The sequence below is a fragment of the Monodelphis domestica genome, chromosome 4 (assembly GCF_027887165.1).
Source record: "Monodelphis domestica isolate mMonDom1 chromosome 4, mMonDom1.pri, whole genome shotgun sequence".
In the NCBI taxonomy this organism is placed as follows: Eukaryota; Metazoa; Chordata; class Mammalia; order Didelphimorphia; family Didelphidae; genus Monodelphis; species Monodelphis domestica.
In genome coordinates, this window is record NC_077230.1 from 423,819,805 (window position 1) to 423,847,645 (window position 27,841).

Below are 27,841 nucleotides of genomic sequence, written 5' to 3' on the forward strand. Positions count from 1 at the left end.
TACATATTTTGGAGCAAAGGATGCATTTCGACATGCTCCTGTGATAAAAGGTTAATCATGGAAAAGTGATGGGAGATACTTACTCTCCCGGTTTATGGGTTCAAGATCAAATGAAGAAGTGAGCAAAGTGGTTACAGATCCTGTAAATAACTGTGCACAACTGTCTATTCCAAACAGCTTGGAATAGTAAGACTTTTAACAGCAATGCATGGGCTGAATTGCATAGCTCCTGGCTTACATGCAAGCTATGGTAAATAGAGCTCAAAGGAATCCATGAGCCCCAAGGTTCAAAAACTGAAGGTATATATGTTCTGTCACTTTCTAACTTTCTAAGACCCAATGAGGCTTTCATTTGGGGTCGAGGTTTTCTGTTTATTTCCTCAGATACATGAAGTCCATGGAAGATGACCGAGAGCATCTGATGGCAAGAAAATCTGCCCAGAAGAAGGACAGATGGCAAAGGTGTCTGGCACAGGACACCAGAAATGCAGCACATGGATTGTAAAGGCAATGACACTGCCCTATAGGCAGGTTTAACACACTATCCACACAAATGTACTTGAATGAAAAACAATTTACATGCAGAAGACTATCATTAAGTCACTGACAGATATTCTGTTCTATGAATATATGGGTATTTGTTATAAGATCTGACTTTATCACAAGACTGAAAATTTTGAATGGTATTGGTACATTGTGTAACTTGCAATCATTTTGTTGGAATTGTTCCATGCTAGCCAAATTTGATCAAATACCAAAGGGTACAATTGGGAATGTTATGACAGTATAATGAATGCTGTCCAATTGCAGCACAAAAGGTTATTACTATCCAAAAGGTAATTATGATTATTGTCTTAAAGGGTACATTATATTTGCAAACAACATATCTTTATTAGAATCAGACTTATCTAGAAGTCAATGTTGTTAAGCTGTGACTGTTCCACTTTCATAAGAAAAAAGGGTGGATGTGGTATCACTAATCATCTATCTCTTCTACACCCCAGAAGGAATATAAGTTAAAGCTATGCAATAATCAATATTGAATGTAATGATAAAGATTACATTGTGTGAGATACCTGAATTAGGTTGAATATCATCAAGATATTAAGACTGTAAGGGACCCAAGGGGATGATAACGTTGGGTCGAGGTCTTGTTTGTATGTTCACAAATAATGAAAACATCTGGTCACCCACATCATGCTTCATGCCAGCTGACACAGACCAGGAAGAGAAGCAGATGGAAGGTGATGGCATCAGCTATCTATATGCCAGCTACAATCCAGGCACGCTGGAAGGACACTTCTCTGGTGACTAATATCACTCTAGAACAATGACATTACACTATTAGAGACATTTGCTATTAGGCCACTGATGGACACTTGTCATGCTGACATCCATTGAGATGTGGTACCCAGAGCAACATCAAGTATGCTAACTCAGAAGGACTGAAAGACACACTCATGTCTGTACAAGTCACCAGATACATCCCATACACCAAAGACTTTACTATGAGATTGAGATGAAACAGCTACAATTGTTTAGCTACTAATGTATACCTTGTATTTTGTATATGATGCTGTCAAAAGGAATGTATATTGTATGCATTGTGAATCTACCACTTGTATTGTAAGAAATGCTACTATCACCGAGGGTATAGACATTGGTATGACTCTCCAAAGAGTAGGAGATAGACAACTTTCATTCATAGCATAGATCTGATACCTCTGACAACAAAAATGAGGTGCTAAGCCGAAGATGCTGCACAGGCATGTTTAATGGACAGATGACACTGATGTTTCTCTCAAGAAAGGATGAGAGAATTTTATCAGGCAAAAGACACTATGAAATCTTTAATCAGGGACCTGAGTTATTGTAAGAGATCATTGACATCCAGGCAAAGATTATGTTCCTGACAATACCAGGATGGACATTACGTGCTGACTACCAGAGATGTAGTTAAGTGTTAATACCATTGTTAACCATTACTCCTGATACCCTGTCTTTGTGGGTAATATCTTAATAGGAAAAATTTCTTGCTCTCTCCCAACAGTCCCAGAATTCAGACGGCCGCTGGATTCGGGGTCTATTGGCTTCCCTTTCATATACTGGAAGACGTTCTGGCATATGGAAGTAAGACCTCAGGAGCACACTGAGGACTCTGGGTTTGACAATTTCTATGGACGCGCAGTCATTGTCTCTCCTAGGTGGAAAAAATTATTATTGCACAAAAACATGGAGCAAGGGCAAAGTATAATCTAAGTTTTACTGTTTTGGAGTATGGATGGAAAACATGACACAATAGGCACAGACAAGCTTGTAGAAAGAGTGCATTGAATATTATACATTGACAATTAGGAATGAAAAAGCTATGTCAAATTCTATAGGTACAAGAAACTGTAGAAATTGTTTCTACGTGAAAAACAACTTAAGCTTCTATTTACCCAAACATTGGTTTGGTGGAATGAATTTTGCTAATATTGGTAATGTTATATGCTTGGTTATCATATTGATGGGTTTATTTATATAAGCAGAGATTTAAATAAGGATGATATAAGAAATATGCAGTCAGAACTCGAAATATTACTTCATTATCATCATCATGGTTATTTAAATTACAAATCAGAATGTAAAGTGTATGGGAATATTGGTATTTGTTAAAAATTTCACAATGATTGTTGTATTGATGTTTTTGCAAGGCCTGTAATGGTGCAAAATTATGTTCATATACAAGGCAAATTTTGATCTATTTAGATCAGGAATTAGAAATCATTTGGAATATAAGTTCTGATATTACGCATTGGCTCAGTTTCAAAGATACCACATAGACAGTGAGCCAAGAGAATTTTGTATTAATTTTGGGATCAGGTTCCCAGGATCATTTTCTAAGATCATTTGACATGTGATAACATGGTCCTCCAGAACTGTTCAGAGAGGATGTTTTTCTTTGAAGGGATCTCTCCCAACACACAAACAAAAAGAGAAGGGAGAAGAATCTTATAGATATCAGTATGTTCATTTTAGAGAACACTTTGGATTCATTTTCAAATATTCAACTTTGATTTTTCTGTTGCACAATTATTGCCAGAATTTTTAAGCACAAGGAAAGTACTGTTGATGCTCTGATCCAGAACTACAAAGGTTCAAATATTTCATTGTTACTGTTTCAGCCACATGGAAGTCTGGGACTACGAGAACATGATGACCATTCTAGAGAGTAATGTCTGATTGCATGTAAGGGGAATCATAATGAATCTTTCATTATGGACCAGACAGCTTCAGCCACGATTATACATTTTCCATGTGAAATGGATGTTTGAGGTTGGAAATTGCAGAGACATGGCGTACTGACACCCTCAGTCGCTGGATGTCCTGGCATCGAGCTACCAACCAGTTTCCTATGGCAGGCATCTGGAAGTGAGCATGAGTAGATTCCCAAGATGCAGTATCAGTACGAGAGAAAGGAAGGACTTATCCTTCATCTCCAGAGATGATATTTTGCTAACTGTTGAAAAGGCTGACAACTTCTGATAGTCCAGACTGTGAAAGGTGGCGTGTTTGATTATTGCACCTGTCATGTGAGTCATAGAATTCTACCTCATTAAACCAGGATCAGTAGAGTGAAAATTATTTTCTTAACATTTTTATATCTACTAAGACTGTTGCATTGAGCTTGAAATGCAGACAGGCAGATAGAAAGATCAGTTTGGGATTTTTTAGATTGATCACTGAATCAGTTTATGCTGATGTTCACACTTGATTGTTATATCTAAGTTATACAATCTGGTTTGGTTTTTCATCTCTGTATCAGAATATGATTATACACTAGAGTGTTTGTATTTGTTAATGCTGTAATGTTGTTACATTTGAATATTGCACTACTTATTTGTATGTCAAACAAAAAGGGGGAGATGTAGCAGTCCACCCCTAGCTATGGGCAAGGGAAACAGTTAGTGTGTACAGATTGTCTTAGAAGAGAGCATGCTCAGTCTTCCCCATGGCTGGGAAATTCTCTGACCCTTGACCCCAGCTTCCCCCAGGTTAGGTGGGAACACAGGTTTCTTTGTGATCACCTGGTTAAGAGAAACCACACCTATACCTTGTCATTAATCAATGATGATCATCCCTGTGTACTGTGTATATTTGCATATCAAAGAGATTAAATACAGCCCAGCCAGCTCCCCCTTTCTCTCTTCCACTTCCATCTCAGCTCTGATTGATGCCTGTCCTTGGCCAAGCTCCATCTTTAATCCTTCTCTATCTCTCTCACCTGGAACCTGGCCTTCGGCCAGGGACTCTCTTTTCTATATCATCCTCTGACCAGTGTGGTATTAAATGGGATCTCTGGGTGGAATATAGCCTTGCAGTGCTGCCCATTGACTGAGCTTGGCTGTGGCTCATTGATAATTAATAAGGCCTGCATTTGTGACTCATTCCTGCCACCTCATATCTCTAATTTGACTCCATCATCCCCCCTCGTGGTATCTAAAATTTCTATCCTTCCTCTATCTTCCTACCTTAAAGTTTCTCTCTCCCCCTGAGGAAGCTTTAGATAGACTGTGCCTCTTGTCCATGGACCATGGCAAATATGATGATGCTCATTATAAAATAACGGCCACTAGATTACTGAACTCTTTGTCTAGGCCAACCTAGAAAAAGGAGAATATTCAGAAGTTTTTTTTTAATGTTAAATTTTTTTTTTATAATTTAAAAATGTTAAAAATAGTCCCTCAGTCCTGTATGGTCATCTTTAGTAGTGACAGTAATTAGGCTTTAAAAAAGGGGTCAGAGGGTACTAAAGGTACTAATTGAATGTACTCCAAATGTGAGAGATCTTTGTGCATCAATGTAAGACATTTGTTTTCCATGGAAGGGACTGAACCACCTTAAACTTTATTGATGTTCTTCCTTTAATGGAAACAAGGAGACATGGAGAAGTTTTGTCTAAATAGAATAGTGCAGCTCTGGAGCTTCCTTTGTAGAGGCTAATCAATGGGGCAGTTTCATTGTGTGTCCAAAAGTAACAAAAAGCATGTTGTGGGTTGTTCATGAGAGTAAGAAGGACCACCATCAGGAAGGTAGTTGCATCTCCTTTGTCCAGTCTCTCTTGCAAAGAGGATGACTCTCATGAAGAGCTGATAAGAGCCTCCAAACCAAGTCAACCATGTCAGTATTCATTTATATATGGCAACATCAATGTGAAAGTTTGCAGAGCAGAGGATGGTGAAAAATATGTCAGAGACTATGACTCTGGATTAAGAAGCAAAAGAGCCCAAAGGCTTCTCAGGAGCCCTCGATGTGCTTATCTAGTGCTTTCTTCCTGAAGAGAATATGAGGACACTGAGCAGGGCAAGAACCAAATGATCTCACAGAAATCACATCTGACTATATTTGGGAAATGACTATTGCTATGGCAAGAACCACTGAATTAGTTATTTGTGTTTAGCCAGGCCAGAAGAAAGGATAAAGGTAAGAAGAAAATGTGGCTGGCAATTTCTACTTCAATCTGACCCACTCACAACTATTGTTAATGATAATAAATGGGAACGAGGGAAATAAAAGCCATCACTAATTAACATAATTTCTTACATGCTCTGGGAAGTGAATTCTCTTCCCCCTTTAACTCATTATGTCTCTTTGTTTTGATATAATCAATCAGGGACCTGGAGATCCTTTACCATTGTGATATGTAAGTATAGACAAACACTCAGGGAAAGGAAGTTGAGACTAACTCAAGGAGAAACTGATCCCACAGTTATGTCCCCCACCCAGGGCATTTCCAGGCAAATTAAGGAACTTAATTAATTGCTTTCTGAGATGTAAGAGAGCTAGTGGGTGGAGAAAATTACTAATAAGCCCAGATCAAGACTGTTCTTAAGATTTCAAAGCTCTTCTGACTGAATATTCTCTATAATATAATAATAGAATAGAATATTCTGTATTGCTCTATTTTGAACATTTTCATTTGGTATCATGCACATTTGATAATTACTTCTTTTTTAGTATCATTTGAAATCTGGTAACACCAAGACTTTATAGAGTCACAGACACAGATATACAGATGTATACACATATATGTATATATACACATATTTATATGTGAACACATGCACATACCATTTCATATAGGCTCATATGTCCATACATACACATGTAAATATATGCACATACATTCATATACATATAATGGTGGTACACACCTGTAATCCCTTCTACTTGGACAGACTGAAACTTGTGGACCTCTTGAGGTCAGAAGCTCTGGGCAGCAGTAGAGTAAACATTTACTAACTTCCATACCAACCTGGTGAACCACTAGAAGGGCAGGGAGGGGACACAGTGGTGATGAGGGAGTACTAAACTGCCTTTTGAGGGACAAATTTTCCATGATGATCAACAATGCATTTGTCCCATCAGAGTCCACTGTCCATCCAGGCTGGGCAAAGTATGGTATATTAAGACTCCTCCTTTCCATTTAGAATAAAGCTTTGCTTCAGGGATCTCCCCTGGAGTTTTACTTTGTGGTGAGGGAAGTCATGAGCCAGAGAGTGTAAGAAAATCCAATTCTCTTCCTTGGGGTCTTGTTCCCAAGAGAACGGAACACAACCCTACTGATCTTGTAATAGAGATCTCCATTGGGAAGCATCAGGAGAAGTTATCACCCTTTGGGTTGTGGGTAACATATTTATAGAAGGGAGGTAGAAAGAATCTAACCAGTCAGGCTTGGAGTGAGTTTTGGAGGGAAGTAATGAACTTACAGGGATAAGAAGGAGATGGATTTGTCACATGTGCTCAATAGGCACAGTGGGGGAACAAAGGTGCATGTAAAACAGGTGTTGTGTAGGTTGGGGCCCACAGTGTGCCCCTCTGCCCTCATTATACCAGTGCTAGCTACCTTGGACAGACTGCCAAGACTGGGAGAAGGGAAAGGCATCTTTGTCTGGCCTGAAAAATATCCACTGTGACATCTTTCTTTTGAATCAAAATCTCTAGTCTTGATCTCTGTGCTCAGCTCTTTTTGTTTCTTGAATCCACTTGGATGTCTCCACCCAGACAATTTATTTTTTGAACAAATTTTATTTTTATTGATGCCTTTTTCTTTCAAACCATTTGTTTTAGAATATCTTCTTTCCTACAGCCCATCCAGTGAACTATTCCTAATGACAACGATTTCAAAAGAAAGAGAAAAGACATTCAGTAAACCAGCCAACACATTGACTTTGACAGCATGGAATATACTCACTTCTGAAAAGAAGTGCATTTTCTTTACTTGGGGGCTTTGCCTGCCTAACGTCTCTCCCCACTTTGATCTATATTCTATCCTGCTGCCAACCCATCTACTCAACTCAGGAAGTCATTGAGTTCATGAATTCCACTGGCTCCCTATCGTTAGTGCTCCCCCTCCAGTCTTTGTACAATTTATGCCCCACCACATACCTTTCGATAACACTGGCCTCCTGGTTGCTCTACAAAAAGATTCTCCATTTCTCAGGTGCCAGCATTCTCTCTGGCTATGATCAAATATTCATTCCCTGTGTTACACGTCAACACCATGGTGCCATTCTCTATGATGTTGCTGGTGCTATTAATAGGTATGTTGGGTTTCATCAGGTTCTCTGTAGAAAGACAATGAGGAGAGAGAGGTGGCTGAGTGACTGGCCTATATCTTCTTCACAAGGCCACCTCTTTAGGAAAAAACAACACCAGAAGGCCAACCAGAAACATTTCTGTTGCAGACATACAGGGGTGGGTGCTGACATTTTGGAGAAAAGGATGCCTCATGGTCCAATAGTTGTGCCAATAGGGCAGATAAGCAGAAAGCACTGGGGAGAGAGTGCTGTGTGTCCTGGACTATCCCATCTCCAGAGAAATCCCAGGAGGTAGACAATCTAGTGACTGAATTGGAGAGGGGAATAGGGAATAACTATTTGTTAAGTATCTACTATATACATGGCATATAGTATTTGTTACACAAATGCCATTATTTTTATTATCATTATCCTCAATATTATGATTATTAATACTGCAAGGCACTATGTTATTACTGTGGGAGTAAGGGCTATTATTCTTTCCACTTAACAGTTTAGCAAACAGAGTCAGAGAGGTTAATTGACTTGGCCAGGATTGCACACCTAGAAAGTATTTGAGATCAAATTAGAACTTGCATCTTCCTGAGTTCAGACCTAGTGTCCACCCTATACACTTTGGCTCCTTGCTGCCTCTCATCAACCATCTCATTTGAATCCAGTGGTTTTTAATATGATATCTATGCATTTATTTTGTAAAAAAAAAAGGGGGTTACTAAGTTTATATCAATAGAATTGGTTTTCTTTGAAATCCTATGAATTTTACTTTATGTATATAATTAAAGCATTCTTATTCTGAGAAGAGGTTCCTGGACAATGACAACTTGAGGGACTGAGGGCTCTCTGGTAAAAAAAGGGAAGACCTTGTGCTCCCATTCTTCTCTGTTCACCATTTATCCCCTTAACAATCATTCAAAATGTAAATAGCTTCTCCCTAACCATTGTTCCAGGAACTAATTAGCACACATTATTTTCTAAGGCTTTGTTTCTCCTTCCATATGCTGACAATCAGCTCCTCTGGGCCTCAGTTTCCACATCTGTAAAATGAGGGAACTTGAGTAGCTGTATTCTGGGGACCTTTCATCTATAACCATGGAACATCTAGAGGGATCCTCCCATTCAACTTACAAAATAAGGCCCAGAGACTGATGTGGGGTATCACAAAGTGAATGACTCTTTTTGTTCCTGGACCCAAACTCTTTCCCTTTTTGCCTGATGGTCCTTGTGGGTCTTTTCCAGATTAGGTGCTGAAGGCTTAGGGCTGGCAGAGACCAGAGGAGCCTAGATCTCTATCTGGAGGGGACTTCAACATCATCTAACATACCCCTTATTTTCTGATGAGGAAAATGGGAGACTCCCAGGGGCTGAGTGATTCATACAAAGTCCACTGGATGCCCTAAATCCCATTACTGAGGCCAGGCTCCCTTCAAAATATTCCAAGGTCTCTCTCTATAGGATATCATCTCCCTCTGATTGGCAGAAGGACAGAACAGAGTTACTTTACTTTGGGTTCTCCCTTCCAAAAATGGCTTCAAGGAGGTACCCTGCAGACCCCCAAGGAGTTTCACCGGCACACCCAGTCTTCCCTTTTGCATGGTGGTAGCAGCATCCCTTCCACAAACCATCCCTGGAGGAGTTTCATAGTGCAGGTGTCTCATGGGGAAATCTAGGACATTAGCAGTACACTCCTGGGGGTGGGAGGACCTTGTGCTTCCTTGGGGTCCTAGAACTTTTTAACCCTATCCACTGTCCCTGATAAAAGGAGAGGATATTTTAAAGAGCTTAGCATGGTGTCTGGTACAAAGTAGCCACTGGATCCCTTCCTCCTCCCTTCTAGTGCTGCTTTTAATTCTTTCTTTGGCCATCTGAGGATATGGAAGTCTATAATAGATGTACTCTGTTGCAGGAGAGATTTTGCAGCATCCTGTAAGGGCTAAGTGGCCTTGGCTGTGATGGGACCCAGGTGGGCCAACAACCTAGCACAGTGGTCTCAGAAACAAAGAACCAGAGGTGTCAGAGGTCCAAGATATCACAAATGTGAAGCATAGGGGAGGATGAAAATCCAGAGAAGGAGGCCACCCAAGGGGGTTAGTGTTACAAAGGACGAGTTTGGTAAAGGGAGGCAGTCCAAGTCCCAGATGTGGTTACAGGGTGCTGAGAACCATTTCGGTTTCTCTTCCCCATTCAGGGTGATAGACTATGAGGGAATTAAACCAGATTGGAAACTGTTCTACCCTGAAGATTCTCAGATGAACACGTAATAGATGAGAGCCCCGATGAGAACTACTCCACCTATGACTCCAGTCACAATGCCAGCAATGACCTTTCCAGATAATTTGGAGCCGCCTGAATCCTCTGTTGTGGAAAGAGAAGAGAAAAAGCAAATTTGAGTGTTCTTTAGGAGTTCCAGACACAAGAACTGCATAGTACTTGTGTTCTTTGCCTGGCATTCCATAAATACTTAAAAAAAATACTCATTGATTAATGAAGCTGACTTGGCCATTATTCCTTAGAGCCCAGGTATCCCCTTGGAGATACTTGAATATTATTGAGCAAGCACATAAAACTCAATCTCTGAACTATTGATTTCCTCCCCACACTCTGCCCTCCACCCTTCTCTATTCTGTTGATGGCAGCATCAACCTTCCAGGCACCCAGATTCAAACTGGGAACCATCTTTGACTTTCTTTTTCCTTCAAACCTCAAACTAATCAATTGCTATGATATTTTCCCTAATGTTAAAGTTATTTGTGTTTATTCTACCTGGACAGTATCTCTCACAAATATACCCTCTTCTCAGTTTCTACTCAATATTCTCTAATTTCTTCTAAGTTATTACAAAAAGATTCTGATCAGTGTTCCTTTCTCTGGTCTCTCACGTATCTAATTCATACTTCATATTGCTGCCCCAGTCCAACCTTCCTTGAATCCCATATGTTGATCATAACATTTTTCTTTTATAAAGCTTTAAATGAGTTTCTGACATCTATTCCTAAAAGATAGTGCACTGTAGCAGAAAGAGCTCTGGATTTGAAATCCGTAGAGGTGGATGAGAATCCTGTCCTTGTCACTTGCTAGATGTGGAATCTGGGCAAGTTGCTTCTCCTCTTTGGATATCACTTTTCCAAGATATAAAATGAAGCTGTATTAGCTAGATGAATCATCTCTATGTAACACTCATCTGAGCTTTAAATCCTAGGAGTTTACTATTCTGTTCTTCCCACCTATTCTGGCCAAATTCAAGTCTTGTCTTTTTTCCATCTGAATTTTGGAAGACTGGTCTTCCTGCCTCTAATCTTTACATTCTAATTATAAAAAGTGTGTATTGCCTTCCATCTTACTCTATTACATTTTCCCCTCTCTTTCCTCACTGTCTCCTCTATAACTAAGTCTTCTATTTCATTAACAACCAATTTTCCTATGTTTTGACGGGTATACTATTCTTGGTTGTAAGCCTATATTTTTGCCTTTTGGAATATCATATTCTAATATCTCCATTCATTTATGGTGATAGCTGCTATATTTTGTGGGAAACTACTATTATTATTTCAGGACATCCTCCCCCCCCCCCAATCCTTGTTCTTAGCTCTCTGCTCTGGTTACTTAGCTGCAATCTGCAGACACAGAAAGGGGATAAAATACCAGCTCCTTGTTCACTGTCCAGGCCCAGAACTGCTTTCACACCTCTACAGGGGTTTCCTGCTTAGTATGCACTGATTCCCTAGCTCAGGTTATATACCTGCCACTGGGCTCCTTTTCCTGCTCCCCAAACCACATCAGGCTCATCTCAAAGACATCCAAGATCACTTCCTCCCCAAGTCCTCATTCAGTCTCATTTTCTTGTCCCTTTTAAGGTTAGCTCATGGGGCCAGACTTTGGTCTTTATAAATGCTCTGATCTGGGCTTGAAAAATGGCTCACTGGGTTTTCCTGTTGAAAAGAATCCTCTTTTCTCCTTGATCTTTTACTTTTTCTAGACATTTGTTGGTGTGGTTGTGCTAGAATTCTGGTCTGGAGAGCTGCTTTCTACTCTTCCTTCTGCTACTTTGCCTGGTCTCTCGATGACAATATTCTACAAACCTAATTATATACCGGCACCAGCCTACTCACAGCTCCCTAACCTAAATTCTATATTCTCAGTATCTCAGCTAGAAGCTGAGGCTAGTTTTGCCTGGGATTCAGGAGTGGAAAAAGTAACTTCAGAGTCCCCAGATTTTTACCTATCCAGGTAGTTTGGACCCAGCCACAATGGAATCAGAGATGTGATAATGATCACATTCAACCAAAGTCTGCCCTTGAGTGTCAGGTTTAGTTTCACTGGTCTACCCAGCATTGATGAATGACATATGCCAACCAGATATGTGTGACCATTTTTAATCTCTGCTAATAAGGCTTTGGGGCCTTCCTATGATCTACCAGTTATTCTTTGGTGTTCTTAGCCTGGCATTGAAGTTCCTTCACTGAATGGGGACCTCCCTCAGGAATACTTCTCCTGGTCAAGCATTGTCTCCTCAGGTTGCATTGGTCTACTCTCTGCACATGGACAAACTGCATTTTCCCTCATCTGAATCTTGGTTTGGGCAACTTGTTCCTAGAAGTAGAATATTCTCTCTCCATTCCTTTGACCTATTGCATTCTTCCCCATTTTTAAAAACTTGTCCTTTTGAAAAGTTTATTAAGTGATAGCTGTTCCTTGAAATCTGACATTGTTTCTTCTGCCCACCCTCCAAGTAGAATGGATTTTTCCAAGGTCTCCAACAATACTTTATTTGCATCCATGGTCTAAATATGCTGGATCATGAAATATATGAATATGCAATATCATATATTGTGCATCAACTACCTTTCTTGGAGGCCCATCCTTCTACTACCCTATAAGGTCCTTGAAAGTAGGAATGGAGTCTTAGGCAAAACTTGTATTTCCCTCAATGTCTAGCACAGTACTCTGTACAGTGGTGGCAAAATGAGGATGATCTTGAATGTGTATTTGATCTTTTATATGATTATTATAGGAGAAAAAGAGGCTGGTCTGGTTATTAGAATTTTAACCCTAGAACTCCAATTCCCTGCATTCTACTTTCCTTTTCATATTATGTGCTAACATAGGGAGGTTATAAATTTTGTGTTGCCCTGCATCTCCCTCTCTCTTCCTGTGATCTTGGGCTGTTGAAGAGGGGTTTTTGAGCAGGCAGGAGAACTTATTCATGTGGTCTTATTTATGTTAGGTAATTAGGTTTTTATATTTCTATTTCCTTTTCATTCCTTCTACTTCAAGTGATTATTAATTTAAATATTAGAGGCCTCCATTTACACCAAGGTCAAGATAGTAGGAAATGGATTGGCATTCACTATAAGTGTGACCACATTCCCTAGGATGTGGTTCTTTTTTTTAACATGATTTTTCCCAAATCACCGTGAAAAGCTGCCCATCTGAGTGAGCCTGAATGGCTCCTCCTGGGGTCTCACCCTAAGCCAATCCAAGAACCTTTTTCTCAGAGGGAAGGGAGAGATGACTTACCATATACTCTGATTGTGGTGTTTCTAGAGATTGTACTGTTGGTGATGTTGTTCATTGCCATGCACGTATATGTCCCTGCATGCTCCCAAGATACTTGGGAGATAGTATAAGTGTTTCCTGAATTTTCAGCTCTAGAAGAACCATTCACTTGCCATGTATACTGGGCCGGTGGTTCAGAACTAGCCTGACACTCTAAAGTCAGATTCTGGTTGAATAAGGCCTCAATCTGCCCATGAACAGGCTTTGGAAAAATCTTGATTGGTTCAGGTCCATCTATAAAAGGATGAGAAAAAGATGAGATGTCAGTCATTGTTAGAGAAAAGATTGGGAGAGGGAGGAGATACAGAGTCACTCACAGATGACAGTCAGATTGAATGAGTCACTTATATTGGCAAAGAATGGATTCCAGACTTCACATTGATAAGCTCCACTGTCTTCCCTCTTCACAGGTAAAATAATGAGGGTCTTGTTAGTCTGAGGCTGAGTCATCCTGTCATTGCGAATCAAGTTCTTATTTTGGAAGTACCACCGAATATCTGGCAATTTACTCTTCTCTGTGTTACATGTGAAGACCACAATACCTTTCTCTAGGATTATGCCATTGTTTTTGAGAGTTATGTTGGGTTTCATCAAGGTACCTGTAGAATGACAAAGAGGAGAGAGAGGTGACTGAGTGACTGTCCTGTATGTTCTTCACAAAGCCACCTCAGGAAAAACAAAAAAAAAAAAAACAGTAGCCCAAACTTCTGTTACAGACATACCGGGGTGGGTCCTGACATTCTGGGGAGAAGGATGCCTCATGGTTCAATAGTTGTGCCAATAGGGCAGATGAGCAGAAAGCACTGGGAAGGAGTGCTGTGTCCTGGACTATCCCATCTCCAGAGAGGTCTCAGGAAGTACACAATCTAGTGACTGTGTTGGGAAGGGTGTAGGGAATAAGCATTCATTAAGTATCTGCTATATACCTGGCATATGATAGGTGTTACACCAATGTTATTATTTTTATTATTATCAGCCTTATTATTATGATTACTAATACACTATGTTATTACTGTGGGAGTAGGGACTATTATTCGCTCCACTTAACAGTTCAGGAAACAGAGTCACACAGGAAACAGAGGTTAAGTGACTTGTCCAGGATCACACAGCTAGTAAGTGTCTGAGATCAAATTAGCACATGGATCTTCCTGACTCCAGATTCAGTGTCCTCCCTATATACTTTGGCTTCTTGCTGCTTCTCATCAACCTTTTCATTCGAATCCAGTGCTTTTAATCTAATATCTATGAATTTATTTTGTAAAAAAAGGGTTGGTAACTATTTCAATAGAATTGGTTTTCTTTGAAGTCCTATGGATTTTACTTTGTGTATATAATTAAAGCAAAGTTCTTCTGAAAAGGGGTTCCTGGGCAATGACAACTTGAGTATCTGAAGACTCTCTGGCACAAAGGGAAGCCTTTCTGTTCCTGTCATTCTTTGCTCACCACCTATCCCCTGTTAATCAGCACTTCAAAATGTAAATAGCTTCTCCCTAACCATTGTTCCAGGAACTAATTAGCAAACATTATCTTCATCTAAGTCCTTGTTTCTGTTTCAGTATGCTGAAACTCAGCTCCCCTGGGCCTCAGTTTCCCCATCTATAAAATGAGTATACCGGTATAGCTGCATTCTAGGTCTCTTTCATCTCCAAACACACTCCCATTCTACTTTCAAAATGAGGCCAAAAGAGGCTGATGTGGGTGATCACGAAGTGAATTCTTGTTCTTGGACCTCAGCTCTTTCCCTCTTTGCCTGATGCTCCTTGTCAGCCTTTTTCAGAACAGGTGCTGAAGGCTTAGGGCTGGCAGAGAGCAGAGGAGCCTAGATCTCCATCTGGACGGGACTTCAGCATCATCTACTTACATACCCCCTTATTTCCTGATGAGAAAAATGGGAGACTCCCAGGGGCTGAGTGATTCATACAAAGTCCACTGGATGCCTTAAATCCTATAACTGAGGCCAGGCTTCCTTCAAAATATCCCAAGGTCTCTCTACAGGATGTTGTCTCCCTCTGATTGGCAGAGGGACAGAACAGCGATACTTTCCTTTTGGTTCCCCCTTACCAAAATTATTTCAAGGAGATACCCTGAAGGCCCCCAAGGAGCTTCAATGACACACTCAATCTTCTTATTTCCAAACAAAATGCCTTACCAAGGTTGGTGGTGGTGGCAGCATCCCTTACACAAACCTCACCTGGGTGAGCTTTATAGTGCACATATCTCATTGGAAAGCCTAGAACATTAGCAGTACCCTACTTGTGGTGGGAGGACCTTGTACTTCCTTGGGGTCCCTGAACCTTTTATCCCTATCCACTGTCCCTGATAAAAGGAGAGGATATTTGTAAAGAGCTTAGCATGGTGTCTGGCACAAAGTAGCCATCTGATCTCTTCTTCCTCCCTCTAGCCCAGCTTTTTATTTTTTCTTTGGCAAGTTGAGGACACAGTAGTCTATAATAGATGTACTCTGTTGAAGGAAAGATTTTGCAGGATCCTCTAAGGTCTAAGTGGCCTTGGCTGTAATGAGATTCAAGTGGGTCAACAGTCTATCACTGTCTCATCAACAAAGTGCCAGAGCTGGCAGAGGGTATCTGATCCCAGATACCACAGCATGATTGATCAGTGATCATTCAGCCAAACTTATCCATGACTGTCAGTTATGTGGCCTCTTTTCCTCTCTAGACAGCTCTCCTTCTGAGGGCTCCCCAAGGCTGTGCTGACATTAGCTTCCCTCCAACATCCCCCCTTCAGTCCTAGCTCTCCCCACTGGGACCATATTTAGCAATGATGACCTGCCTCCACCCAAGGGCCCTCCAGGTTTTTCAGAATAGCTTATTTCCTGCTTGATCTAAATCCTCCCTCAATCAATTCCTTTAGCCAGAACTGTGAGTTGCCACAGTGTACCCAAATGTTTCAGTAGGTGTGATTTACAGGTTTTCCTCCACCCTCTATTTCTCTGCCCTTCTGCCTTGACCAAATGGACATCGTGAATGTGTGAGCCTGAAGAAATTCTTATCTCTTTGTGGCCAAGCCTGAAGTAATGAGCCTCAGCTCACTTGGCAAGGAGCAGTCCTTTGTTGATGGATACACCAGCCACCTGGGGTCTTTCTTGTCATAGCTTGTATGTGAGAGCTCTGGGTTTCCTTCTTGGCTAATTGAGACAGTGATGGTCAGACTCATTAATGGGGGATTCTCCACCTCTATCTTAACCTGTGGTGCTCAGAAGTGTATATGACATCAGTTCTAGGCATGGTCTGGACTTCCTGGAGCACAGAAGGACCCCTAATTGCCTGGATCCAGAGAATAAGTAATCTTTTAGTTTAATCAGTCCCTACAGTTTTTTTCCCCAGTAATTGCTGTCTGGCCATTTCTACTACCTTTTATATTCCAAGGATCCTACAGAAGTTTGGGATTGGGATGAGAGGGCCGACAAGCCTAAGCCAATCTGGCCTTTGTTTGGAAACCTTTTGGCTAAGGTAACCTATTCCACTTTTGGACCATAGCAATTGGTGAGAAGTTTGCCATGACAATCATCCAAACTCTGCCTCTCTGCACATTTGGCTCATTATTCTAAGTTCTGTCCTCTATGATCAAGGAGAAATAGCTACATCCCTCTGCAACTGGCAGCTGAACTTGCAGGCAGAACCATGGATGCTAGGAATTGAAGAGACATTGGTGACCATCAAGTCCAGTCCTTGTCTTCATCTTCTCTTGTGATATTATTTATAGTGAGTGTCCTGTTATCTGAGGACAGCTGTGTCCTTGCACCAGCTCAGGCACTTTGGTTTATGAACCATCGGTACATGAGAATTTGATCCTTGACCTGGCATGTCAAAGAGAGTATCATTGTTCTCCACTGGGGCCATGTTGGAACTGCTGATGGTAGGTTTGGGTCATTAAGGTGCAGAAAATAGAAAATGTCTATGTTGGTTCTTTTTCTTACATCAAAACCAAATAACTGGTTTGGAAGTAGCCTCTCTAAGACCTTGGCAAGGCTGGAGGTCAGAGACCAGGAACCTATGGTTTCAATGTCAAGGACCCCGCTTTCTCTGGTGCAGATCACAACTCCTTCAGTCCTTAGGAAAAATTGATCTTCAGTTCCTATGGTTGAGAAACGCATTCACATGATGGAGCCCAAGCCCCTGGTGCTCAATCTTTCTAGACTGAGGCAAGCTGGTTTGGGGATGACAGGCCCCTTCATCCAACACCTGTACTTGGATTTAAGGACATTCTAGCTTGGCATAACCAATGAGAGTTTGTGTTTCCTTGGTCTGGACTTGAAGAAGCCAGGGTTACATACCTCCACACCTTGTTGAGGATTATTGGGGAAGGTTGGAGAAGATGGACTAGGGACAGGTCACAGGGAGACTGTGCTCAGAAAAGGAAACATTACTTTAACTCTGAAGAGGAAAGAAAAGGAAAGGCAGAGAGTGGGAATAGATCAGTTAGTATCAGGGCACAAAAGGAGGAGATTCAGACTGGGTGTCAGGAGAGACCTGGTTCAGGTCTAGAGATTTTGAACACATAATAATATCCTCTCATGGACCAAGCCTTCTTTGAATCATGATTTTGAATTTACAAAATGAAACACAAGGGATTCCAGAAGAAACCAGAAGTTGGTGACAATAAAGGTATGTTTTCCCATTCCCATTTTTGGATCCCCTAATTCTAAGAAGTCCTGATCTAGCCTAATGCCCTTGTCATAGAAGAAAACCAAGGCCTGGGCTTGTGACTTGTCTGTGATCAGACAATAAAGCAGAGCTGGCTTTGAACTCAGGGCCCCTGACTCCAAGTTGGTTCTCTTTCCCCTCTCAGAAAGTTGCTCCAAGTTCAGACTAGCCCAATGCTATAGATCTGGTTTCAGAGATGAGACTTGATATCCCAACGTCCTATGTCTGAATTCCTTGGTTTTTCACTCTATCAGTGGCCTTTTAAAGCCACAATTGCATATGATTAAATGAGAGAAATGTTTTTTTTTTTAAAAAAGAAGAGATCCTAGCAATATCAAGGCAGAAAGTGCCTCTGGTCCTCTGTAACTCAGGCCTTTCCTGAAAGGTCTCTGAGGCTCATTCCCACTCTTGGTACTTTCCCTGGCTAAAATGCCAGCCAAAAGGCAACACCATGTTAGAGAAGAGGCAGAAGAGAAGATGACAGCAAGATTTCCCTGGGAGCTCACTCATCACAGATCCTGTCCCTGACCTCTTGACTGAGACCCCTGAATGCTGCCAACAAGGTACCCAAACTACAGGAAGGGATCACAATGGAGGGCCAACAAGAAGGAGGAGACCAGAGCAGGGAGCCAACTACTCATGGATCAGGAGCTGTTTGAATCCATGAACTGCAGGAGAAGTGAGGGAATCCCATCAGTCCCCAGATCTAGTGCTCCTTGAGGCAGTCAGAGAAGCAGCCCAGAACCAAAGCCCAGAAAGCCAACAGAGACCCAGAAATCAGCAGCTGATGAGTCATTCTGGTCGTCTGGCATCACTGCAAAAAGTTTGGGGGAAGCAAACTTCTCCTAAGTTTTTTCTCTAATTCTACCCTGCATGTGTTGGGCCACCACAGCCTCCTCATGGCCACAGAGGACACCACCTGCCTTTAGATATCCAATGTTCTAGCACTTTGGACTGCCATTGCAAAATGATTCGGTTCAAATCATGCCTACCAGAGGAAGTCTAGATAGTCACTTTCTTCTTCCCTGACCTGTCATCATCCCCCTCCAGGCATTTGTACTAGAGGGTCCAGGCAGAAACCCTCTTCCTGCCAGGCTTAGCTCATTTTCCACCTCTTCTAAGAAGCCATTCATTGCTGACTTAACTTGCTCCTTCTCAAATTATCTTAGAACACTTTGTCCTAGGTCCATCATTATATGCACTGGGCTACCCAGCTACCCAATTGATTTGCTGAATTGAAATGGAACATCCAAGGAGTAATAATGATTTTATTATCTCTCCCTCTGGAAGGGTCTTTCTTCAGGACAGCCTAAGAGGCAAGTAGTTCAGAGATCAGTGTCCCCATTTTACAGATGAGGCACTGGAGGGTAAGAGAGCTGGAGTGACTTGCCTGGGGTCACACAGTAAATCCTGGAGCTGGAATGAGTCCAGACTTCCTGATTCCAGGGCTGCAGAGTCTCTTTACTTTGCTCTACCCCTCTAGCTGAAGCTGGAAGTCCTGAGAGACTCCATCTTCTCTCTGGGGAAGGGGCTAATTCTTGGCTGCCTCCAGGCCTGAGAAGATTCTATAGGGAAACTGAGGTAGTCTTACCTCCCCAACCTCTCCTGTCTCAGCACCTATCACTGGGCCTTCTTGAGCCGCCTTCTTTCTGATCTCTTCAATGAATCCAGTGGATTGAGCTTACATCCCAGGTTCTGACTGCTAGTGTTCTATGCTGAGAAGAGGAGCTGTCCCTCCCCACCAGACTGGGATTCTCTCTGTCCTCAGCTCCTCTTCATACAACTCCTGTCTTCTTTCAAGATGCCTCTCTCAAAGAGCACCTCCTCCAGGAAGACTTTCCTGATGCCATCACCTGCTAGGGCCCTTCCTGCCTAATTACTTTGTATTGAAGTAGAAGGTCTGCCTTGGAGGCAAGAACATTCAACTTGAGTTCTGCCTCAGACCACTAGCAGCTGCTTAGTTAGTCCTGGGCAGGCTGTTTCCACTTCAGTAGCCCAGAGATCTCTGGGAGATCAGGAGTTGATGACCCCCCCCCTACCCCTTCTGCACTGCCTGGGGGAGGATGTTGCTTCCCTGGAAATTCCCTCTCCCCAGGGTTTCACCAGTTTAGGGCTTATCTGTATTCTCTTTTGCTTATTTGAGGTACATGTATTCCATGTTTCCCCAGCAGAGCATAGGTACTCGAGACTAAAGATTCTGTCACTTCCTTTATCTCCAGTACCCTCCCCAGGGCCAGGCAGGTAGTGGGCACCTAATAAGTGTTGGGGGATGCACAGATGCTGGTTCCTAGGTCCTTCCTCCCCCAGGCTCCTCTGCTCAGGAGGTGAAGGACAGAACAGAGCTGGGGATGAGCAGCTCCTCAAACACTGGCTCCTGCCACAGATGATCCCTAGGACAATTCCCATGGGCAAACCATGAAAGAAGGCCTGGATGTACCAGACAGCCAGTCAGCACCCCACTAAGCCCCCCAGATCACGCCCCCTCAGGGTTGGACATCTCACCATGGGGACTCTGGGATTCTTTGCTTCTTTGTCCAACTCAGAGCTGGCTAGAGATCCCCACTAGATCATTGTGGGTCAATGGCTGGCTAGTCTCAGCATAAAGATTCCCAATGCTGGGGGGTCACTATCTCCTGAGGTAATCCTCAGGGGTGGGAGGAATCTAGGTGATGTATGGATGGAATGTTGGACTTGGAGGTCAGGAAGGCTTGAATTCAAATTCTGCCTCTGACATTTCTTAGCTCTGGGCCTCTGGTTACATCCCTTAATCCATTTCAGTCTCCTTTTCCTCCATAATAGAAAAATGGCACCTACAGCACAGAGCCTTTGGGAGAATCAAATGAAATCTGCTTCACGGGGCCCTTTGCTCACCTTCAGGCACTCCAGAAATGTTAGCTAGTGTGGCCAGCTTTCCCGAATTAGAAAAGCCGCCCCCCTCTGGAGCCCTAAGTGACCTCTTTGCTCCCCTCATTGCATGGCATTTGTCTCTTCCTCCAGCTGAGACCTCAGTGGGACCCTCTGCCTAGTCTGTCCCTTCAGAGAAGCCTGGGCCCCCCAGCTAGGCCTTTCCTCTAGAGCCTGCAGGGAATACAGGTGTTCTCCCTCTGGGGTCCCTCTCACAGCACTGGGAGCCTGAGGGTGGGGACTGGCCTCTAGAAGGTCCCAGAAACCAAACATCCCCTCCTCTGGCCCCTGTGGAGTAGGTGGTCTGGCCCTGCCCTCTGAGCCCTGCAGGGCAGGCCAGGAGTGTCTGGCCTCTCCCTGCCCCACCAAGCTGCCCCAGCCTCCTGGGCTTTTAGAGGTCTGAGTGCAGAGAACTTCAGGAAGAGGTTGTTGTCCCCAGGCCCAACAGGAGGGGACCAGGGGCCATCCTAGGCCCTCAGGGCCTCCCCCAAGCTTCCTCGCATGGACTGGGGGAGGCAGGAGCAAGAAAGCAGTTAGCTCTGCAGCCAGGGCCCTCTGAGCTCTCTCGGGCTCTCTGGGGCTGCCAGGCAGGAAGCCAGGAGTTCGGGAGTCTCCCCTCCTCAGGCTCCTTCCTGTGGGAGGGGGTCAGGCTGGGGCTTCTTCCTGCTCCCTGGCTAAGGAGGGTGGGGAGGAGTCGGACCCCAGACAGAGAGAGGCTGTTAGAACAACTGTGTGGCCCGTGGGTAGGGCAGCACTTACCATACACCTTCAGTGGGGCTCTTGCTCTAAGTATCTTTGAAGAGGAATCTTTGATCTGTACTTTATAGTCACCAGAATCACTGAGGACAAGGTTGGGGATGATCAAGGAGCCATTAGGGTGTACCTTCTGTCGGGTATTGTTTGGTGTCTGAGATGTAGAACCAGGAGAGTACCTCAAGATGAGTTTCTCCTTGGAATTCCGTGTTGATGGCTTATAGTACCAACTGTACATAAGAGCACTCCCAGAGTAATCCAGGATATTCAGGGTGACGGTGTCCCCTACTTTCCCCTGGGCTGGTTTTAGTTCAACCATGAGATCCTGAGCAGACATTGGCTGGATCCAGCAGCTGAGGATGGTGGCTGAGGGGAGGAAGGAGGCAGAGAGAGGTCAGCACATCCCCTGCCCTCCTGGCAGACCCCGATCCCAGAGCTGTCCCCAGGCTCAGGGGTGCTGCCAAGCCGGTCCCAGAGTCTGTCTGGGCATTCCTGTGCCCAAACATCCGTCTGTCTGGCCCGGCCTCTACAGGGGATCTCAGAGGTCGGCCTGGGACCCCTCTGAGGCTCCCTCCGAGGACCTGATTCAGAAAAGACCTGCCAGGGTGGTGGGCGAGACACCAAAGGGAGAAACAAATCACTAAACGGGTGAGGCTGAGGTGGGGAATCGAGTCTCAGAGCTGGACAGGAGCTTCCAGATCAATGAATCCAATATGGCCAATTCACAGACTAAGCCTTGAGGTCCAAACAAATAAGAGCTGGGGCAGGTATTAAGCAGCAAATAGCAAGGGCAGCCTCAGACCCGGATCTTCTGGCTCCAGCCCAGGCAGGGTATTTCCCCCTAAACCCCCTGGAAGGCCCACAGTTGTGATCCCCAGCCTGGCCAGGAGGAAGGTGATGCTCTAGGCAAACATTAGCTAAGAGAGGTAAGGGAGCTGTCCAGGGTCACTCAGCTAGGAGACAGGAGAGATGTCTTCTCTAGCTACAAAACAGCCTTGTACTCTTCAGTTTACCGAGGTCTGGGGCTTCTTACTTTCTCCTCTTACTTCCCCTGATTCCCTGGCCACATCTGCAGAGAGTCTCCTGGGACTGGCCTCCCTGATGGTCCTTGGGTGGCTCCCCTTGTCTCTAGGTGGACCAGAATTCCCCAGGCTCCCCCTCCTCCTCTGGGCCCCAGCAGAGCAGACTTCTCACCTGTGATGATCAGGAGCCCCTTCCAGGTGCTGCCCCTACTCTGTGAGGCTTTTGAGGGCCTCTCCATTGGTCTGCACTGCCCACCGGGTGTCACTGCCTCTCTCCTTCCCAGGAATCTCTGTTCTCCTGCCCAGCAAGGTGTCTCATCTGTGGGTGTCTCCCTGGAGCTGTCCCTGCTGCTCTCCAGGCTAAAGGTTGTGTGGCTGCCCCAGAGCCTGTCTCTGTCTCTGTGGAGGCTGCTTCCCCTGCTCCAGAGGACTGGGATCTTTCTCTTCAGGGCTGGAGCTCTTCTATCTGCCAGGATCACATGGGCCCCACAGGGCAGGGACTTGGCCTCCTCTCACTTTCCCCTCCTCCTCTCTCCCCTCCTCTTTCTTCTTTTCCCAGAGGCTCTGGTTTCCTGCCTCTCCTGGGGAGCCCCTCCTATTGTCCCTGGAGTGCTTTTGTCACCAGGGGGAGCCAGTTCACTCAGGATTACCCACAGTCCTCTTTGCTGGTCCCCTGCCTTCTCCCCCCCCCCCACCCCCCATCAGAGGACCAATTCTTTGCATCCCAGGAAGAGCCCAGAGAGCAGGGGCAGAGGCAGTGTGCTTGTCTGGGACTTCCAGGATGCTGACTGCTGAGCCTCCCTCCCCTCCCCTCACAGGCCAGGCCACAGTGTCCTGACCTTTACTCAGCTATTTACTGTGGCTTCTGGGGGCCCCCTGGCACTGGAGAGTGGGAGCAGGGAAGGAGGGAGACTAAAGCAGACAGAGGGCGCCCCCCTCTTCCTGTCCCCACTTTCTCTCTCCCCAATCCCTGCTGCTGGGGGCTCAGCCACTGGGGGAGGGGCTGGGGCTGGAGCCTAGAAGGTGGGAGTTCAAATCCAGCCTTTGGGACCTTGGACAGCACTTAACATCTCTGTCCTTCAGTTATATCTGTCTGTTCCTGCCTCCATTTTGGGTTTTCTGGGCAAAGATCCTAGAGTGTCTGCTGTGTCCTTCTCCAGCTCGTTTCATAGACCAGGAAACTGAGGCTGACTGGGTGAAGTGACTTGCTCAGGGTCCCACAGCTAGGAAGTGTCTGAGGTCACCTTTGAAGTCTGGAAGTGAGTCTTCCTGACTCTCCAGGCCTGGTACTCTCTCCAGGGAGCCACAGAGCTGCCCCACTTCAACTCTCTGCCTCGGTTTCTCTGACTATAAGATGGGCCGGACAATAACAGTATCTGCCTCCCATGAGGGTGTGAGGAGCAAAGGAGACAGTAGTTGTCAGGCGTTTAGCACAGTCAAGGGGGGTCCCCAGTCAGTCCTCTTTGGGAGGAGGGAGTGCTCAGGGCCAGGAGGTGGAGGCCACCCAGACAGCCAGGGATGGGCTTAGGCTGAGATTGGGAGAGTCGGGAAGGTCTGTGGTGCCTTTGATTAGTTTAGTGAGTCCCCAAACCTCCTTGTAAGGACCCATTAAGGGCTGGGCCACAAGGACAGGGAGCTTCCCTGCTCTCCAGGAGCTCCCGTCCAATGAAGGAGCCAGCAGGCAGCCAGCTCTGTACAAGGAGCTGAGCAGAGGACAAGCTGCAGAAAATGGCAGAGGGGAGGCAGCAGTAGGAGGGAGAGCAGGAGAGGCTCAGGCTGGAAGGTGGGATCCGAGCTGGGCCTTGAAGGAAGGTGGGAGGCTGAGAGGAAGAGGGAGCCACCAGCTCAATGGATTCCACAGGCATGGAGCCAGGCACTGAACAGAGGAGCAATGGAGGAAAAGTCTACTAAAAAGGATGAACTTCTGCCACCAGGCAGCCCTGAGCCTGCCAGGCCAGCCAGCATCTTCCAGGAAAAGGAGGAACCTGACCCTCAGGGTGGACAAGTGACCATTCGCTGGGCACCCAGAGAGCAAGTGTGAATGGAGCAGCCAAGGCGCAGGGCATAGAAGCAAAGGCTGGAGATCAGTGAGGTGTAGATGGTAGCACCAAGAATTCTGGGTCGGGGTGCAGACAGAGGGATGTCTCTGTCCCCCCAAGGGAAAATCAAATCCTGAAATTCCTGTATTGGGTGGCCTTAGACACGATCCAGGCATCTCCTTCTGCAGTGGAAGGAAGGGTCTGGAGGGAGAGGCCAGCCAGGGCCACCCAGGGGGGACACAATGGGAGGGGTATCAAGGCAGATCTTCTGAGCCCAAATGCAGTGCTCTGCCCTCCTCTGCCTCAGGCGCAGCCCAGCCTCAGCTATGGGACTCTTGACCTGTGTACTTGAGGGGAGGACACAGCTCCCTTCTCTCTCTATATGCTCCCAGGTGACAGGATCTGGGGGTCTGGGGCCTTTGGGGCCATGTGTGGCAGCACCATTGAGGAGAACTTTGTGGTGAGCCCCCTCTTTCCTCTACCCTCTGTGCCTTCTCCAGGGGAATCCCGTGCCCAGGCCTGGGCTTCACATCTTGAGGAGGGGACAGAATGGGAGGGGACAAGAAATCATGGGGCATTATGAAAAGGAAGTCTTGAGATGATGGGAGGCCACTAAGACCTGGGGAGTAGCAGGCAAACATCCATGGGAAGCAGCCATCAGACCAACTGTGTTTGGCCCCAGAAGGTGAGATCCAGGAATATCAGAATGCAGGAAAAGGTGGCATGTGGCAGAGTGAGAAAAAGCAGATTTTGCTCAGAATGCAAGAGGAGAATTTGGAATTCTGTTGGAGTGTCCTGGTACAGTTAGCTTACAGCCAGGAGGAGGGGGGAGAGTTAAGGAGGAGTGAGATGGTCACAGCAGTTGGACTTGGCTCTCTCTCTAATCCAGATCTCAAACCTCTTACTTTGGTCTTGTGTCCCTGTGAGCTTCAGCCAGCAATTCCTTCATTTCAGGGACATCTTTGGGCTCCTGTGAAGACTACACTTACCATAGGACACCTTCAGTCTGCTATGTTACCTCTGCTATCATCAACCTGAACTTTGGGGACCTGATCAGTCTGGTCACTATTTTCCTCAGCCAACTACCAGATTTGTACTTCATCAAAGACTTTTCGTTGGTGGGCACAACCTAGGCAGTTAGATGGACTGGTGAAAAAGGGATAGAAAGGAAGGTAGCAGAGTTCCATCTCTGCTGGAGACTGAAGCAACCCTTGTGGGTCAGAGGGATCTGAGACAGATAGATTTTAGCAGCTCAGGCAACTTCCTAGCCCACCATCTTACCCAAACTCCCAATTATCACCTTTGATAAATAAATCTACTGTTGTTTAAGAGAAGAAGTCAGATAGCATTTGCTAGAGCTCCAGGCCTGAGGGTAGCCATCTTGCCCTTAGACCAGGGAGAAGCAGCTAAGACAACTTACCTTTTGTAAGTGTAAAATTATCATCTTACAAAGGGAAAACTAGGGGGAAAGGTTAGAGGAAATTCCAGTGACTCAAAATCAGAGCTCAAACTTCTTAACTCCAGTTTGAGTTGTTTCATGAAGTAGAGAGTTCCCCAGCACTGGAAGTCTCCAACCATAGCCCAGAGAAATATTTGAGTGGAAGGTACATTCAAAAATGGAACTAGTCCCTCCTGTACTGTAATTCTAGTTCTCTCTGGTCCTTTATGCCTGTGTGCTTCCCCCTGGTTGTAGTCTATGTGCACATATGCTAGATGCCATTTGGTGTCCTGAGTGTGGCCTCTTTCTGAGAGAAGAAGGTGGCATCAGGAGACACACGGGCATGACTTCCTTGCATCAGTCCAGTCCTCCAAAAATCAGGTTTGGAAAAGGAATCCTCTTCCAGCTGCAGCAGGAAAATCAACTGCCCAAAGGGCCTTCCTGAGTTAGGGCAGGAGGACTTGGTCCTGAGCCCCAATCTTTGACAATAGAGATCTGCACTACTGTCCTGCCTCTGGAACATTCTCCCTTTATGTCTTCATACATGTTGTTTGTTCTCCCTGGGCTTCAGTTTCCTCATCAGTAAGATGAGAGCATTGTGCTAAAGTAACCTTTGGGATCATCTGCTAAAATCTGCAGAGCCTCTTAAATGACCTTGGAGTAACAACCACCAATATTTCTAGGGGCATGAAAGTTTGCAAGCAATGTCACCTCCCACTGGATCGATCCTCACTGCTATCCTGTGAAGTGAGTGTTATCATTCCCATTTTACAGATGAGGAAATTGGGACCAGAAGAAGTTAACTGATGTTTTTAGAGTTACCCAAGCTACTAAATGTTTAAGGAGAGTTTTGTAGCCAACTCTTTTTAAGTCCAAGTCTGGATATTTCACTATTGGGTCCTGCTGTCTCATCCAAAAAAAAAGTACACTTATTCAAGGCCTGGCATTCAAGGCTCCCCTGTAATCTGGCACCAGCTGATCTTTCCTGCCTCATCTTCCCCTACTCTCCTCCAAATACTCTAAGTCCCTGTCAAGATGGGCTATTATCCATCTGCCTTGCTACATTCTTTACACCCTACTAGAGAGAGAGTGAGCCCCCTTTGGCATGGGGTGGAGGGGTAGAAGACAAAGCGGGGGATATAAGGAGGGGCTAGCCCCTCTAGTACCTGCTCGTTTTTTCCTTCTGTTTGGTGACAGGCCTTTCTTGGCCTTTCTTTTTGCTAGCCCTGTTGCCTTCCTTCTGTTAAGACAACTGTTGGAGTGATGATGGTTGGAGTTATGGGAATAGTGGGAGTGAGTGTGGGGTTGGGTGTAGGACGAGGAGTGATGATTACTGGAGTGTGCTGTCCTGTTATGAGTCCTTGGTGGAAAAGGGCTTGGACTGGCGCTTGGACTGTGGCTCCAGATTTGGCTTTGGCTTTGACTGCAGCTTGGACTTTGACTCTGTTTTCTGTTTTTCTTTCTCTTCTGGGTCTGAGAAACAAGGAGCCCCTCCTCCATCTTTGGTGCCCATGAATGTTTGTGAAGGTCAAAGGCCACCTTTCTCCTCTCCCTGTTTGGCCTGGTCTGGCTTTTTTAGAGTAATGTATACAGACCCTGAGTTTTACATTTAGGGGTCATTGTTATCCAGGACAGAGGGTTGGATTGTGATGTCAGTGGTGTAAAGGTGAAAATTAATGGTTGGACACTCATTTTATGACATTCTGTGGTCACCAATGTTTATTATATATTGAGTCAGAAATTCATTTTCAAAATAGAGAGGAAACAATATAGAAAAGTTATCTTTCCTATTTTAATTCAGACAGAGTTTAATTACCTCTCAATAAGGAAGGTTGATAGTGAGCCTCCTCCAAGATGGAAGATAGTCTTTCTAGAAACTAGGAAA

At 44.8% G+C, this 27,841-nt stretch overlaps 1 protein-coding gene across 4 annotated transcripts; it reads right to left on the reverse strand.

Moving 5' to 3' along the window:
- Positions 1 to 7,051: 7,051 nt before the first annotated feature.
- LOC103105936 (carcinoembryonic antigen-related cell adhesion molecule 6-like) lies at positions 7,052 to 27,540 on the reverse strand. 4 transcript variants are annotated; one of them, XM_007491513.3, is made up of 8 exons: positions 27,123 to 27,539; positions 22,652 to 22,945; positions 21,464 to 21,823; positions 13,454 to 13,735; positions 13,098 to 13,370; positions 9,873 to 9,935; positions 7,432 to 7,610; positions 7,052 to 7,151 (listed from the first exon to the last, which is right to left on the reverse strand). In XM_007491513.3, exons 1-7 carry the CDS (start codon positions 27,454 to 27,456, stop codon positions 7,483 to 7,485), a joined length of 1,734 nt encoding a protein of 577 aa, XP_007491575.1. In that variant the 5' UTR covers positions 27,457 to 27,539; the 3' UTR covers positions 7,052 to 7,151; positions 7,432 to 7,482. The 4 variants fall into 4 exon arrangements, with proteins under 4 accessions (XP_007491575.1, XP_056652393.1, XP_007491576.1 ...); XM_056796415.1 differs by lacking the exon at positions 22,652 to 22,945 and having other exon boundaries at positions 27,123 to 27,540; XM_007491514.3 differs by lacking the exon at positions 9,873 to 9,935.
- Positions 27,541 to 27,841: the final 301 nt, after the last annotated feature.

What these genes read in the sequence shown, in the direction of transcription:
- LOC103105936 (XM_007491513.3), bottom strand. Translation starts at nt 27,456, where the DNA reads ATGGAGGAGGGGCTCCTTGTTTCTCAGACCCAGAAGAGAAAGAAAAAC. An exon ending in GGGGCTCCTGATCATCACAG is followed by an intron (nt 21,824 to 22,651) that starts GTGAGAAGTCTG and finishes TCCTCCCCTCAG; the next exon opens with CCACCATCCTCAGCTGCTGG. An exon ending in ATTCAATCTGACTGTCATCT is followed by an intron (nt 13,371 to 13,453) that starts GTGAGTGACTCT and finishes ATCCTTTTATAG; the next exon opens with ATGGACCTGAACCAATCAAG.